Raw genomic sequence first — 13,901 nt, 5'->3', positions numbered from 1 at the left:
CAGTTGCCCTGCTTGCGACCCCCTAATGCCGGCCCTGGCTTTTGAGCTCCTGGATATGCAGGAAACCAGTTGCAGCACAGTCAGGCCGAGGAATTTTTAATAGCATGTTGGGGGCCTTAGGAAGAAAAAGGTCGAGAGTTGTAGATGTTTGTTTGTAAACTATCTGTGCTTTCCTTCTTTCCTCAATTCCTCACTTCCTTGGTTTCTCTGTTGTAGAATGGAGATATCATGAATTGTTCAACTGACAGAGATTCTTCTTCCCTTTAAAACTTTAACAGTGTCTCTAGGCCAAGTTCTAGTTCACACAGGCTTAGAGAGTATGTGCATGGTTTGAAACCCTTCTTCTTCAGTGGCTTTACTCCATTTCACCAAGACTAATGGAGGTGGTGTGGGAAGTGGGATACTTCTGCTAGGAGAGTGTACTGAAGACAGACTCATGATGCCCTGGACTCAGCAACAATATCGGGACATGAAACTGAAGGATCTAACTCCAGTGGGTTGGCTTATTACTCTATTACATGCCACATGTGCCCTTAGAGTTGGCTGAAATACAGAAAATAATTCACAGACATTTTTGAGGGAAAAACTTCCCATTTTTCCACTGGAAAACTTCCTCGTAAAAAAAAAAAAAAATTCTGGCCAAGTCTAGTATTTGTGTAGACCCGAACACTGCAGTATGTAAGTGTTGATCTAGGCTACAGTTAGTAGGCTTTGGTAGCACAGTGATGACTGGTTGTGATTCAGAACAGTGGCCAGTTCCAGCTGCTAGATTCGGATATTGTACTAAAGAAGCTACCAACTCCCGTCAGAGACCCTGATCCAGCAAGGTACTCAAGTGAATGCCTAGTGTTAAGCACCTTCCCCGAAGAGAGTCATATAAATGTGCCTCCAATATATTTTAGTCAGTGTTCCACCTTAATTTTTTTTTAAAGGTGTCCTATGATGGTTATTAGTCCAACATGCAGAGTGCAAACAGTTTGGCCATAACCAAAGCGGACGTGGCTGACGTGCTCAGATTCAGACTGTAGGGCCAAGGTTAGCCACTTACCAAGGAACCCCGCTTGTACTGACTATACCAGGTGGAAGGCTGCTCTTTGGGCCAACGAGCCATTTTGCTCTGTAAAATATGAGACGGGTTAAAGACCAACAGAAAGCGGTAGGGTGCCTCTTACCAGTTTACCGCGCTTGAATTCACTGAACCAGGAGCCCGGGGTTTCCTTTGGCCAAGAAGTAATTCTAGCCTAAATTGTGGGCGGGAAAGTGGAAGAGAGAAAGAGAGAAACAAAGAAAGAAAAGGTTACATTCAATTGCACATCCTGGGTCTGTCTGTCTCACTGAAACTGTCTAACTTTAACACATAGTTTCTTAAACTTTATACACTGGTAATAAAAACAGTCTGCTGAGCCTTAGGGTCCTGACAGCTTCTAAATTAGAAGGTTCATCGCTTGACATTGGGGTTAGGACATTCCACCACGGCACACAGGTATAAACTGCCTTGGCATCACCTTTCATTGCTACGAGGTTAATGATCTGTAACCTCTAGATATCTGCTGATGGAAAATTGGCAGCACATTTTGCGGGAGGATGGCAAAAAAAAAAAAAAAGAGAGAGAAAAGTATTAGCGGAAAACGATCCATTTATCTACATGGGGATTGGTGGGGGGCAAGGATGGAAAAGCAACACTGAGAATGGAGAAGGCTGATGTTAGTCCAATGTCAAATCCAGATGTGCTGGGGCCAGGAGAGGCTAGGCTAGGTGAATTAATAAAACACCAGCATCTGCTTTGTGTGTTTGAGCACCAGTAACATACTGTAAATGGAATGTGTAGTCCTTGGCAGGTAATGAACCAGAATACATGGTGGAGTCCCAACTGAACAGTCTGTAATGATCCAGATTGTGACCTTGATAAGGAGAAGAGTTGCCAAACCATCCTTCCTGGAGGACCCTTTACAGCTGTGAATTTGAATATTCCCTTTTCAGTCAGACCAAGGGATGTGGTTAATGGGGGAGGAGGCAGCAATAGAGTTTAGTTAATATTCCCTCATTATTCCACCAGCTTCCTCATTGTTGCTTTCACTTGCTCCAAGAGCAATGACTGAACTAGATGTAGGTGCTGTGGGATTATTCTCTCCTGCACAGGAGGAGAACCATAACATGAAACAGTGCATTTTTGCCATGCTGTGGATGCACTGAGACAGGATACATTTTTCAGGCCACGCAGCGGCCCATAATAAAATAGCCACAAATACCTATGCAAGTAATTAATGTTAATGAGGCAGATAGGCTGGATTCTCCTCTCACTTATGCCATTGTATGTGTTAGAAGAATCAGTCCCACTGGGAATACTGCAATAACATTATCTACTTGCAAAGTCAATACCGTAAGAATTTTTAAAACTACAAAATCATACTCAGATTTTGATAGTTTAATAATCAATGACTGGAGAAGAACAACGGTGGTCTAACACCAAAGAGAAGAAATGTATCTTCTGTTTAAACAATCCCCAAAAGAACCCCTGGGAAATTCTGCACTGCACATCGCTTGTTCCATGCTGATGTATATTTCTAGGGGTTGAATTATCTCAGCAAGTGAACAGTTTATATCGGGGTGCACAGGAGTGATGAATCTCTCTTGTCTATACCCTAACCCAGCCTGTGAAGTCCTTCTTGATGGTACTGAGAGGATCCTTGGCAGCCACCTTGGAAGAGATCACATTTACCTAGTGGAGACACTAAATTTAAGAGTAGGACTTTACACCTGATGATCAACCCATAATATAAAGCAGATGGATATGGGGCAGGGAGGAGCACCTTACTGCAACTGAAAGACACTTAGAGGACTTGTCATGGTCAACTAGATGTGACTGGCTGAGTTACTACCGGAGGGATCCTTGGAATTATGAGGATGGGAAAGCATATCGTTGCCCGTTAACTAAACTGATTCACACCCCGTCTGTGTACCAACTGAATGCCATGAACTGTCCTGATCCTCGGTGTGGTAGTTTGGAACACCCAAATACCCAACATGAATAACAGGAGAAATTACAGCAGAACAACATTTCTCCACTATGTCAGAAGATTCGGTCAAAGTAGAAGAGGAACCAGCAGTGCTGAGGGACAAAACCATCAGAGTAGCAGCAACTGCTGAACTGGGGATAAAAAGAGTAGATTAAATAAACCTCATGGTGAACTACAGTCGAGACAATGAAGGAGAAGTTTGTCTTTGTAAAGCAATGCAAAAAAAAAAAAGTAAGGTATCAGCATGCATCATGCTTCAGAGACCATCAAAACCTTGCCCTAAAACAGTGTAAAAAGTGCTTACTCATCCAGTGAAATGCGCTCAGTAAACATATTCCAAAACTAGTCTTGAGTCTGACATTAACAAAATGTATTGGATCTTTAATTTTTACTTTCCCTTGTCGAGGTTATCTGATCAAGGTGACTAGCTATGAATATGCACAATAGAAAACACTCCATTACCAGCTTCCGAAGAAAACTACACAGTTTGTGGGAACTTACTCCTTCAGATTTCTTATCAGGGAAGATACAGGTCTCGCCACCAGCTGTGAAGTTACAGTAAACTTTGAAAGAGTCCCTTGAGCATCCTTGATTAGGATCAACCCAGTATTCACCTGGAAGTTGAGGAAAAACGATCAGCCTATATGAAGTTAAGAATGTATCAGAACTTCCACAACTTCCTCAGGATCAAACCCAACCATTTCCATCCCAGGGATAAGATTATATTACATCTATGTGGACAGCCAACACGTTTCTCCTTATATAGCGAATAGAGTAATAGAGACCTGGATATAACAAGGCTCCGCAGTCAACATGCAAAGTGTAGTATGTGGAACAGGTCACCATTACAAATTCAAAACTGGAACACTACTACAGTGATCCTGCTGCAGCCTTTTACGCACCTGAAAAATTTCCAAATAAACGCTTCATTAATTCCAACACCTATTAGTGGCTTTTGGAACAGGTGGTAGTCATAGGGTAGACAAGGCTCCAGTGGCCAGACCCACAATCTGGCCCCCAGTATATATCTATACAGTACTTCATGCTTGACACATTGGATTTATAGTAGAACCGGTTGGATATTTTCCGTCAAAACTGTGTTTCAGTGGAAAACATGGGGTTTTGACAAAACTAAATTTTTCACGAAAAGTGTGTCTACTGCCTGTGGAAATGTTCAGTGTTTCATTGAAAAAAATGGAATGCCTGAAACACCCCCCCCATTTTTGACTTTCGGCCAAAAACTGAAGTATTTTGATTCAAAGTGGAGCTGGGTCGCCTCATGGGAGTTGCTGTTCGAGTGCTTTCTGCTCCCATTCTCCTCTATGGGCTAGGCTCTCCGTCCTAACTACACCTCCCAGGGTGCAACAGGGTGAGGGGCTCTTGTGACAAGCCCATACCCCTCACCTCATGTTCGCAAGAAAATAAAAATCCTATTTTCCTACCAGCACTAAGTTGTACTAACAGGGTTTTGCAGATTTATGAACTCTGCTGGGAGCTCTTTCTGCCCCCCACCCCCAAGAACCTACCATCTGGGAAGTCGGGGTGGCACAACTGCAAGTCCTTGCAGGTACGAGCTGGGTTATGCTGGGTGCCCAAAGGATGCTTCATTTGCTCAATTTCCAGTTTCAAAGAGTTCAAGGAGCCGAAGATCTCCTCCATGCCATCCGCATAATCCATGTAGTTATCGGTGTTTCCCTCATCAACCAGTTGGCTTGCATCAATGTTACGTCTGGTCCTCTTGGAGGACTGGATAGGCAGGGGCTGGATTACTTCCCCAGGAGGACCCTTGGTGTGAGGAAAGAACTTGCAACATTAGCTTCATGGGGGAAATGTGAAAGGAACAGAAGAGATAGCCACAGGAACGAACATGCTGCACTAGTGACAGGAAGATTCACCGCCACAGGACACGCACACACAGGAGGTCTCAAAGGTCCATTATGGTACTAATGAAAGTCCTCAGTCACCAGTGAAGTTTACAGGGCTCAGGCATTCAACCTGTGTAGTAGGAGAGAGTCTGGACAAGGCGTGCAGACAGCTGGGAAAGTCTTTTGGTGCTAAAAATATCCACCCTAGTTGGAAAGTCTTTCAAGAAAGATTCTTCACCTTCAGCCTGTGGGTTGAACCTTTCCACGCACACCTCTCTCCTTTTTTTTTGTTCAGCCTTCTTGCCTCACCTCCCTCTCTGGTATTTCTAAGGCATCTATCTCCTCGGTATGGACTCACTGCATTCTGCCTCCTTATCAAGAACTCCCGGGGTTCCCAGCGGTATGTCACACACTAATTCTAGCTCTCATTTCACCATACACGTCACCACAATGGGTTATACTTACGGGAGGTCCTGGTGGGCCTGGATGGCCAGATTCACCCTTTGGACCCGTTGGGCCCTGAGTGCAAAAAACAGAAGCAAGTGTGAGTGGCTCACTCAGTAAATACCAGCTGTCCATGCATGTCATTCTTTCTTTAAATTCCTTTCTGAAGGAAGGGCTCTTCCTCAGCCTCCAGCTATACCAACCACACATGGTTCTAACTAGGGCTTGTCAAAATATTTTTTTGGGGGGATGAAAAATAGCATTTTAACCAAAATGAATATTTTTGCAGAACATTTTCATTTTGGCAGTTATTTTCTGATATTTTGCTGAAAAAATAGAAGCTGAGAAACTTTTTCAGTAAAAGTTTTTGGCAAAATGTCCATATTTTGGTTAGGATTTATGTAGGCTTCTTTTTTTTCCCCAAAACATGAACATTTTAAACCAAAAAGGTTTTCAGAAACTGAAACAGAAATTTTAGGTTTTTGTTTGTGTAATGAATAACTGAATTTTGTGTATAGAACATACTGATAAACACATTTTTTTAAAATTTCCCCATTAAAAGTAACTGGCATTTTTCAACCAGCTATAGTTCTAACTTCACAGAGGAGGAACTGGTGACATTAAGCTAACTTAACTGGGTGTTTTCCACCCATTTCTTTGCTCTGTGTCACACCTACCACTTTTCCCTCACTGTCCATTTTTAAGGTCTCCATCTTTACAGCAATAGGTTTTCTTCTTACTTTCTACTGTTTTCATATTTCTGATCTTCTCAACAGTAATGTGGCAGAAAGTACAATGTGCTTAAAAGAAATATTTCCAATTATAATTTTTCATTTTAAACAGCCTGAAAGGACTGTATTTGCTAAGATAATCTTTAGCTAATTGCCTTGACTCTACTGATTTCTAATGGTGACAGTAGGTTATGCACCTAATAAAAATTCCTCAGCCTTTTAATTTTGTATTGTCTATACTTACTGATGACCCTTTAGCACCCTTTGGACCAGGGGGACCCTGAAGAGAGGAAAGAGAAAAATATATCATTAGCATTCGGCAAAAAATGTGAAATCATTTCATAGTCATTTGAATTTTTCAATGAATTCACTTCAGCCATGTTTGTGCCCATTTTCATTTTCTGCAGACATTTGAAGAGTTTGACTTTACTTGCCTATTAGTGAACATCAGAAATGTATGATTAATAATAACAAAGCACTTCAAAGTGCTACACAAATATTGATGAACTTAGCTGCACAATACCCCGGGGAGGTGTGTATCACACATTTATCCATATTTCATGGAAGCTGAGGTACAGAGCATTTACGTGACTTGTCAAAGGTCACACATTGCATCAGTGGCAGAGCCAGAAATAGGCCCCAGATTGTTTGACTTGCAGTTCTGTGCTTTTGCTGTTTGACCAAATGGCTTTTTGATTTCAGCTACATACCGGTAATCCTGGTGGACCTGGCGGTCCAATTGGACCAGAAGGACCGGTGATACCCTAAAAAGTAAAGGCAAAATAAAGTTTATTTCAATGTATTCATGTTGGTCATCATCTACGTACCATGAGCTCAGATTTCAAATTTGGGTGCTTAGTGACTGATGACTAAGTATGGAATAAAGCCCCCATCCTGCGGACTTATCCATGCAGGTGTGAGGGTCTACACACAGAGATCAGTGTACCGTCCCAGGGCCTGACTCCTTAAAAGAGCCACCTCATTTCCAGGTCTCACTTTTTTCCATTAGAGATAGGCCCAAGTTGCCCACTTCCCTGACCTTTCAGAGCACGGGGATTCAGCGTCTCTTTAGAAGGACAGGCCCAAATCACTAAGACCAAAACCAGTTTTGGATCTGGAGCAGAACTTCCCTTAAACTGAATTCCTTTAAGCTGAATAACTTCCAGCTGGTGTCCATCTCTAGCTTCTATAGGTACTGTATAGTATATTTGTATAGGAAATGTCATTAAAAAGTTAGCAAAAGCACCCTGTGTCATGCTGAGATGATGCTTCTGACCAGAGAAGGCCAACTACGCTATTAAAAAACAAGGTTTTAATCCTTTAAGCCCATATGAAGGCTCAGCATCGCTTCCCAGGCACATTTAATGAAAGACTCACGAATGACTCCAAAGTGCCCCTAAAAAACACCTACCTGCTCTCCTTTAGGTCCGGACGAACCTTGGGGTCCTGGGAGACCTCTGTCACCCTTTTCTCCCTGCTCACCAGGGGGCCCAATGAGGCCAATTAAACCTGGATGACCCTAGAGAACATAAATAGCAGAGGTTAATTAAGATCAGCTGTGTCATACTCTGGAAGATGTTGAGCACCAGAAACTCCTCCAGAAGACCCATCTATAAAAGGAAGAAACTAAACAGGTGGAAGGAAAGTGTTTGTACCTTTTGGGAATCCGGGGATGGGCAGGCACAAGGAAAGTGTTTGTAGCTGAGCATGAAAAGCAGCCAAAAATGCCCACAACTCCGAGTGTAATGAAAAACATGAGCTTTTTGCTAAAGGAATGCTGTAAAGATGATGACAGAAGTGGCACTGCTGTACTCTGGAGTCTGTTCTTTTCATACATTGACATATGCCGTGTTAATTTCTACAAATAAGGTTCAGAACCATTACCTCAAGCAAGCGTGTCTACCAAGTTACTGCCTCTTTCTTTGCCTCTTGCTCACTGGGTGCACTACACAGCATTGATAACTAGAGATTGCATAGGGACATAAGCATAACAGAACGGATCAGTTTAGTTTCCTGCATAATGTATCAATGCCAGGTAACTCCCAGGAAGGTATAACACATTAGCCATGTTTCAGAGTAACAGCCGTGTTAGTCTGTATTCGCAAAAAGAAAAGGAGGACTTGTGGCACCTTAGAGACTAACCAATTTATTAGAGCATAAGCTTTCGTGAGCTACAGCTCACTTCCTCAGATGCATATCATGGAAACTGCAGCAGGCTTTATATATACACAGAGAATATGAAACAATACCTATTCCCACCCCACTGTCCTGCTGGTAATAGCTTATCTAAAGTGATTTCCAGCACAAATCCAGGTTTTCTCACCCTCCACCCCCCCACACAAATTCACTCTCCTGCTGGTGATAGCCCATCCAAAGTGACAACTCTTTACACAATGTGCATGACAATCAAGCTGGGCTATTTCCTGCACAAATCCAGGTTCTCACATCCCCCCCACCCCCATACACACAAAAACTCACTCTCCTGCTGGTAATAGCTCATCCAAACTGACCATTCTTCAAGTTAAAATCCAAGTTAAACCAGAACATCTGGGGGGGGGGGGTAGGAAAAAACAAGAGGAAACAGGCTACCTTGCATAATGACTTAGCCACTCCAAGTCTCTATTTAAGCCTAAATTAATAGTATCCAATTTGCAAATGAATTCCAATTCAGCAGTTTCTCGCTGGAGTCTGGATTTGAAGTTTTTTTGTTTTAAGATAGCGACCTTCATGTCTGTGATCGCGTGACCAGAGAGATTGAAGTGTTCTCCGACTGGTTTATGAATGTTATAATTCTTGACATCTGATTTGTGTCCATTTATTCTTTTACGTAGAGACTGTCCAGTTTGACCAATGTACATGGCAGAGGGGCATTGCTGGCACATGATGGCATATATCACATTGGTGGATGTGCAGGTGAACGAGCCTCTGATAGTGTGGCTGATGTTATTAGGCCCTGTGATGGTGTCCCCTGAATAGATATGTGGGCACAGTTGGCAACGGGCTTTGTTGCAAGGATAAGTTCCTGGGTTAGTGGTTCTGTTGTGTGGTATGTGGTTGTTGGTGAGTATTTGCTTCAGGTTGCGGGGCTGTCTGTAGGCAAGGACTGGCCTGTCTGTAATGCTACACCAGAGATGGGCAAACTACAGCCCGCGGGTCACATCTGGGCTGCGGGACCGTCCTGCCCGGCCCCTGAGCTCTGGCCCGGGAGGCTTGCCCCCGGCCCCTTCCCCACAACGGGGTGTGAGCTCCTGCTGCTCTGAGCAGCATGGAAAAGGGACGGCAGTGGGGGAGTTGGGTAGGGGGTCCCGGGGGGGCGGTCAGGGGTCAGGGGGCAGTTGGATGGGGCAGAGTTTCTGGGGCAGTCAGGGGTTAGGGGGGGTTGCATAGGGCGTGGGAGTCCCGAGGGGCCTGTCATGGGGCAGGGGTGTGGATAGGTCAGGGCACTCAGGGGACAGGGAGCGGGGGGGTTGGATGGGGGAGGGATCCCGGGGGGGTGGGACAGTTTGGGGACAGGGGGTCCCAGGAGAGGGCATTCAGGGGACAAGGAGCAGGGGGGGTTGGATGGGTCAGGGGTTCTGAGGGGGACAGTCAGGGGGTGGAAAGTGGGAGGGGGCAAATAGGGGGTGGGGGCGGGGGCCAGGCTGTTTGGGGGGCACAGCCTTCCCTACCCGGCCCTCCATACAGTTTCGCACCCCGGTGTGGCCCTCGGGCCAAAAGGTTTACCCATCCCTGTGCTACACACTGAACTATGGGGAGAAATTTCTTCCTGACCCACTTACAGGTCTTCCTGGTCAATGAACCCATCTGATACTCAACATATATACCCTGAAGATTCATAACTGAGGTAGTTGTTGTGACAGACACCTCTTGTATGCTTGAGGCCTGCTCTAAAGAACTGCCTGACAGTATTATATCCTGAGGTTATGATATCCTCAACAGTCCCTCTTTCTGTTTTAGCACGTCCTGTGGTGAAAACAGTGAATTCTGGACCAATGTGGAACCTTACTGTGTACTATGCATAGAGGGATAAATCCATTCCCATGCAGAGAGACTTCACAAGGCCTATGCACCACTTCAGTCTCATTTAAGACCTCAAAATAGTGTTTATACTGGACTTAAGCAGTGCCGAGACCTTGTGCAGCTTACCTCACGGGGGGGAGGGGGGTTTTCACCCCAAAAGCTATAGAATCTGTTATAATATACATGTCATCACCATAGCATCACTATTGACATCTATGACGTACTGTCCTTAGAGTTGCGGGGGTGGGGAGGTGGGGAGATCAATGAAATGAATTTGAAAATAAAAGTTTCTGAACATGTTTTATGTAGCAGTCTCACCTTTTCACCTTTAAGACCTGAATCTCCCTTAAGACCAGGTAAACCAGGTGGGCCCTTAAAAAAAATAAAGGAAGAGGAAACTCAGATAAAAATAATATACACCAAATGCAAGATTCAGTATATAAGTAACCAAACAACTTGGATTATAAAGACATACCAGTGGGCCTGGAGGACCATCGGGGCCTGGGGAACCGGGGAGCCCTTGTTCACCCTGTAAAACAATGCAATCCACTCAGATTAGGCATTCATAGTAGAGGCTGTCCAGTGGTGAAATTCTAGATCTGGGCACCCCAAACTTTACCCCTCCATATGTGAACTCTGTGGGTTGGGCCCATCTCTAGAAAAAATGATTCATTCTATAACCATTATTACATTTATATATTTTAATCTTAATTAATCTTAATTTTAACACCCAATGAGAAATGCTCCAGGAGCACACACATGGTCTGGGCCTGATGCAAAGGCCACTAAAGTCAGGAGTCTTTCTAGCAGCTTTAAGGAGATTTGGATCAAGTCTTCTGAAATTAAAATAAACAAACACAAAAGCAAAATACAAGGCCCAATCTTGAAGTCCTCCTTTACTCCTAAGTGGCAATGAGAGTTTTGCCTGAGTGCACCAAAGAAACTAAAGTAAATAGTACTTTGGTTCCCGAGTGCGTAAGTCTCTTTTGAAAATTGGACGTAGGCACTTTGGAAAATTTTACCCTCGAGCTTCTTCAACCTTTAATAAAAAATGAAAACCAAACAAACACGGTTTCCCTTGACTTCCTTGTCCCCACCATAAGTGAAATAAATACCAACCCACCCCAAAACTCAGCCAAAAGCCATGGAAAAGAACAGATACACCATCATGCTTTAAAAGTCAGCAGACTTGGCCTCTATTGCACCACTGGGTGGTGGGGGAGTGAATTCTAGAGCCATGGCCCCTCTACTAAAATCTCCTACCCACCAGACATCAGGCATTTAAGTCTGGAGACTGTTCGCTTCTGTGGCTCAGCTTCCTCTTCGAGAGATGCTTTATTGTAAGGCCTGGTCATTATTCCTGTTCAAAAGCTTGCTGGGGCTAGCCTCAGTTTTTAAATACTCACCACTGGGCCAGGAATTCCTCGAAGGCCATCGGGACCAGGTTTCCCTGGAGCTCCCTGGGGACCAACAGGACCTGTCTTCCCAGGAGGTCCTTCCAGGCCAGATTCACCCTGGTGGCAGGCAACAAAGTGATTCAGTTTTCAATTGAGCACCAAATTGTTCTTTAAAATAGTCTAATTACAGTTGATCAGACCTAGTGTGATGCATGCAACTCCCTCCCTATTTTTATACCTTCCAATAATCTGTTCTTCCTGCCACATCCCATCCTGCTCTCTAGTGCACCCACTGAAAGCCAAATCCTGGAGTTGCAGTACTTTTTTCCATTTCCACCTGTTTACTGACCAACTTGCTGTAGTACTGCTTAGACTGTAAGCTCTACCATCTTTTTGTTCTGTGTTTGTACAGTACCTAGCGCAATAGCGTGCAACTAGAGCTCCTGAGTGCTACCACAATGTATATCATAACTAATAATAGTAATAATGTAACTTACAATACCATTTACAACACTATTCTAATTTTGGCTCAACATTGTTATTGGGATAATCACTGTTTGCGAATATCATGTTTGCTTTAGGACATTACATAGTCCTGTATACTATTGCTACTATTTACAAAACAGTAAATGACACTTTCGATACCAAAAACATATTCCAAAGCCCTTTACAGTTCCATAAATATCCAGTGGAATTTGTTAAATGGCAAAACAAACACTTAGAAGATAAGTCTTCCTTTGAAGTTGGTGGCCCCAAATTCCAGGGTTTATGGTTTGTTGAAATACAGAGTGAAATGACATTCTGTTCTTCCCACACAAGATTTTATGAGGTGTTGCATACAAAGGGCGGCAGAGGGCACATCTGAAGATTCTGATTTTATCAATATACGTTCATCCCTTACCTTGGCTCCTTTCTCTCCTTGTCTTCCTTCAGGACCTGCTGGACCAGGAGGACCCTAGTGAGAACATGAAACAGAAGCATTAGCATCTTAGACCACAGCTTGTCTGGAATGGCTGTGGTGGTATTTACAGAGATACTGTAAACAAAGAGGAAAATAACATCAAGGTGGCTATCTGCCAATGGCCTTCAAAATTAACACCCTAATAAATTAACCCTCAGATGAACACTTGGCAGAAATAGGATGGGAGAGCCAGATGTTTTATCTCATTTTATTTTGGATACCAATAACCTGATCTAAAGCCCATAGAATTCAATCGGCACCTTTCCATTAACTTCCACTGGCTTTGGATTGACCTCTAACCATCTTTAAACACTGCCAACAAACTATTGCATTTCAGTGTGTGAATTCTCTCACGTTTTGTTCTTAGTTTCAGAAAATAAATTATTATGTGTTACTGATTCAGTTTTTGGGGGGGTGCTCACACGTGTACACACATGGGATCCACATGCACACATTTTTGGGAGAGCTGGTGACAAATTCCACTGCCTTGTGGACTCCAAGAGCAGTGAACTTTCTGCCTGTTGGTGTTTGCAGGATCAGTCCATAAACAGACAGGCAAATGCATATCAATGTTTTCAGTGTATATTATTTTTACTGACCATTTTGCACATGGGCTAGAACTCCAGCTGGTATAAAAATGCACAGCTCCATTGACTTTTGCGCATTTGAACCAGTGGAGGCTTTCTATACATCAATATGACAATATTGCACAGTTGATATTGAAATGACAAATGTTGCCACGCAAAGCAGATATTTACCATTTGATCAGAACTTTAAGAACTCTACTAAGTGAACTGATTGGATAAGGCCTGTTAGAATTAAAGCATTATGATGATACTAATTTCAGAAATCTCATTAAAATGTACATGAAACAACATTCTAACAAATTAACATACCCTCTTCCCCGGGGGACCTGATGGGCCTGGTTCTCCAGTTGGGCCAGGAGATCCCTAGGTTAAAAGTAGAAGAAAACAGCTCATAATTGTAACATGACAAGTAAAAGAAACAGACCAGGTGTCTTACATGTGACCTGAGCAATTCTAGCTTGCATTACAATTAAGAATTAAGGAGAGGTAGACAATATGAGGTCTGACTGCTAATCAGACAGCTGGTATCTTATTTTACCCCATTTTATGATGCAAGAACAAAAGGGTGACTTGAAATATAATAGGCATCTTAAAATGAATAAAAGGAAACACATAGTATACTCAAGCTACAGAGTCCACTGCTGGTGGACAGCTAGACTTAGAAGAGACGGCAGGATTTTCACAGCACAAATGGAAGTCAGGTACTTAGCTCCCAGTAGAAGTCAATGGGAGCTGGGTGAGTAACTACCATTTGTCCCTTTGGAAATCTCTCCCTATGTTCCTACATTTCTATTGATTTGGGCAAAAGTTAGACCTAGGAACAAGGAGCAGCAGAATGTGAATACATTAATCCTAATACCTAACAGACCTTGCATACCA

The 13,901-nt window shown here is 43.4% G+C and overlaps 1 protein-coding gene across 2 annotated transcripts in view; it reads right to left on the bottom strand.

Annotated features, from left to right (window-relative positions):
* The window catches only part of COL5A1 (collagen type V alpha 1 chain), a 249,106-nt gene that overhangs the window by 15,315 nt on the left and 219,890 nt on the right, over positions 1–13,901 (bottom strand). The window contains exons 53-64 of one of the 2 annotated variants that reach the window (XM_073313982.1): positions 13,332–13,385; positions 12,376–12,429; positions 11,484–11,591; positions 10,553–10,606; positions 10,396–10,449; positions 7,469–7,576; positions 6,768–6,821; positions 6,302–6,337; positions 5,348–5,401; positions 4,544–4,802; positions 3,519–3,631; positions 1,173–1,241 (exon numbers count right to left, since the gene is read on the bottom strand). In XM_073313982.1, the coding sequence (XP_073170083.1) occupies positions 1,173–1,241; positions 3,519–3,631; positions 4,544–4,802; positions 5,348–5,401; positions 6,302–6,337; positions 6,768–6,821; positions 7,469–7,576; positions 10,396–10,449; positions 10,553–10,606; positions 11,484–11,591; positions 12,376–12,429; positions 13,332–13,385 (1,017 nt within the window). Of the gene's footprint in view, positions 1–1,048; positions 1,118–1,172; positions 1,242–3,518; positions 3,632–4,543; positions 4,803–5,347; positions 5,402–6,301; positions 6,338–6,767; positions 6,822–7,468; positions 7,577–10,395; positions 10,450–10,552; positions 10,607–11,483; positions 11,592–12,375; positions 12,430–13,331; positions 13,386–13,901 lie in introns of both variants that reach the window. The other variant, XM_073313983.1, reaches the window with a different exon arrangement.

This window comes from Lepidochelys kempii, chromosome 16 (assembly GCF_965140265.1).
Source record: "Lepidochelys kempii isolate rLepKem1 chromosome 16, rLepKem1.hap2, whole genome shotgun sequence".
Classification (NCBI taxonomy): Eukaryota; Metazoa; Chordata; order Testudines; family Cheloniidae; genus Lepidochelys; species Lepidochelys kempii.
Note: the sequence above shows the minus strand (reverse complement) of the source record. Positions and strands in the feature narration are given on the sequence as shown.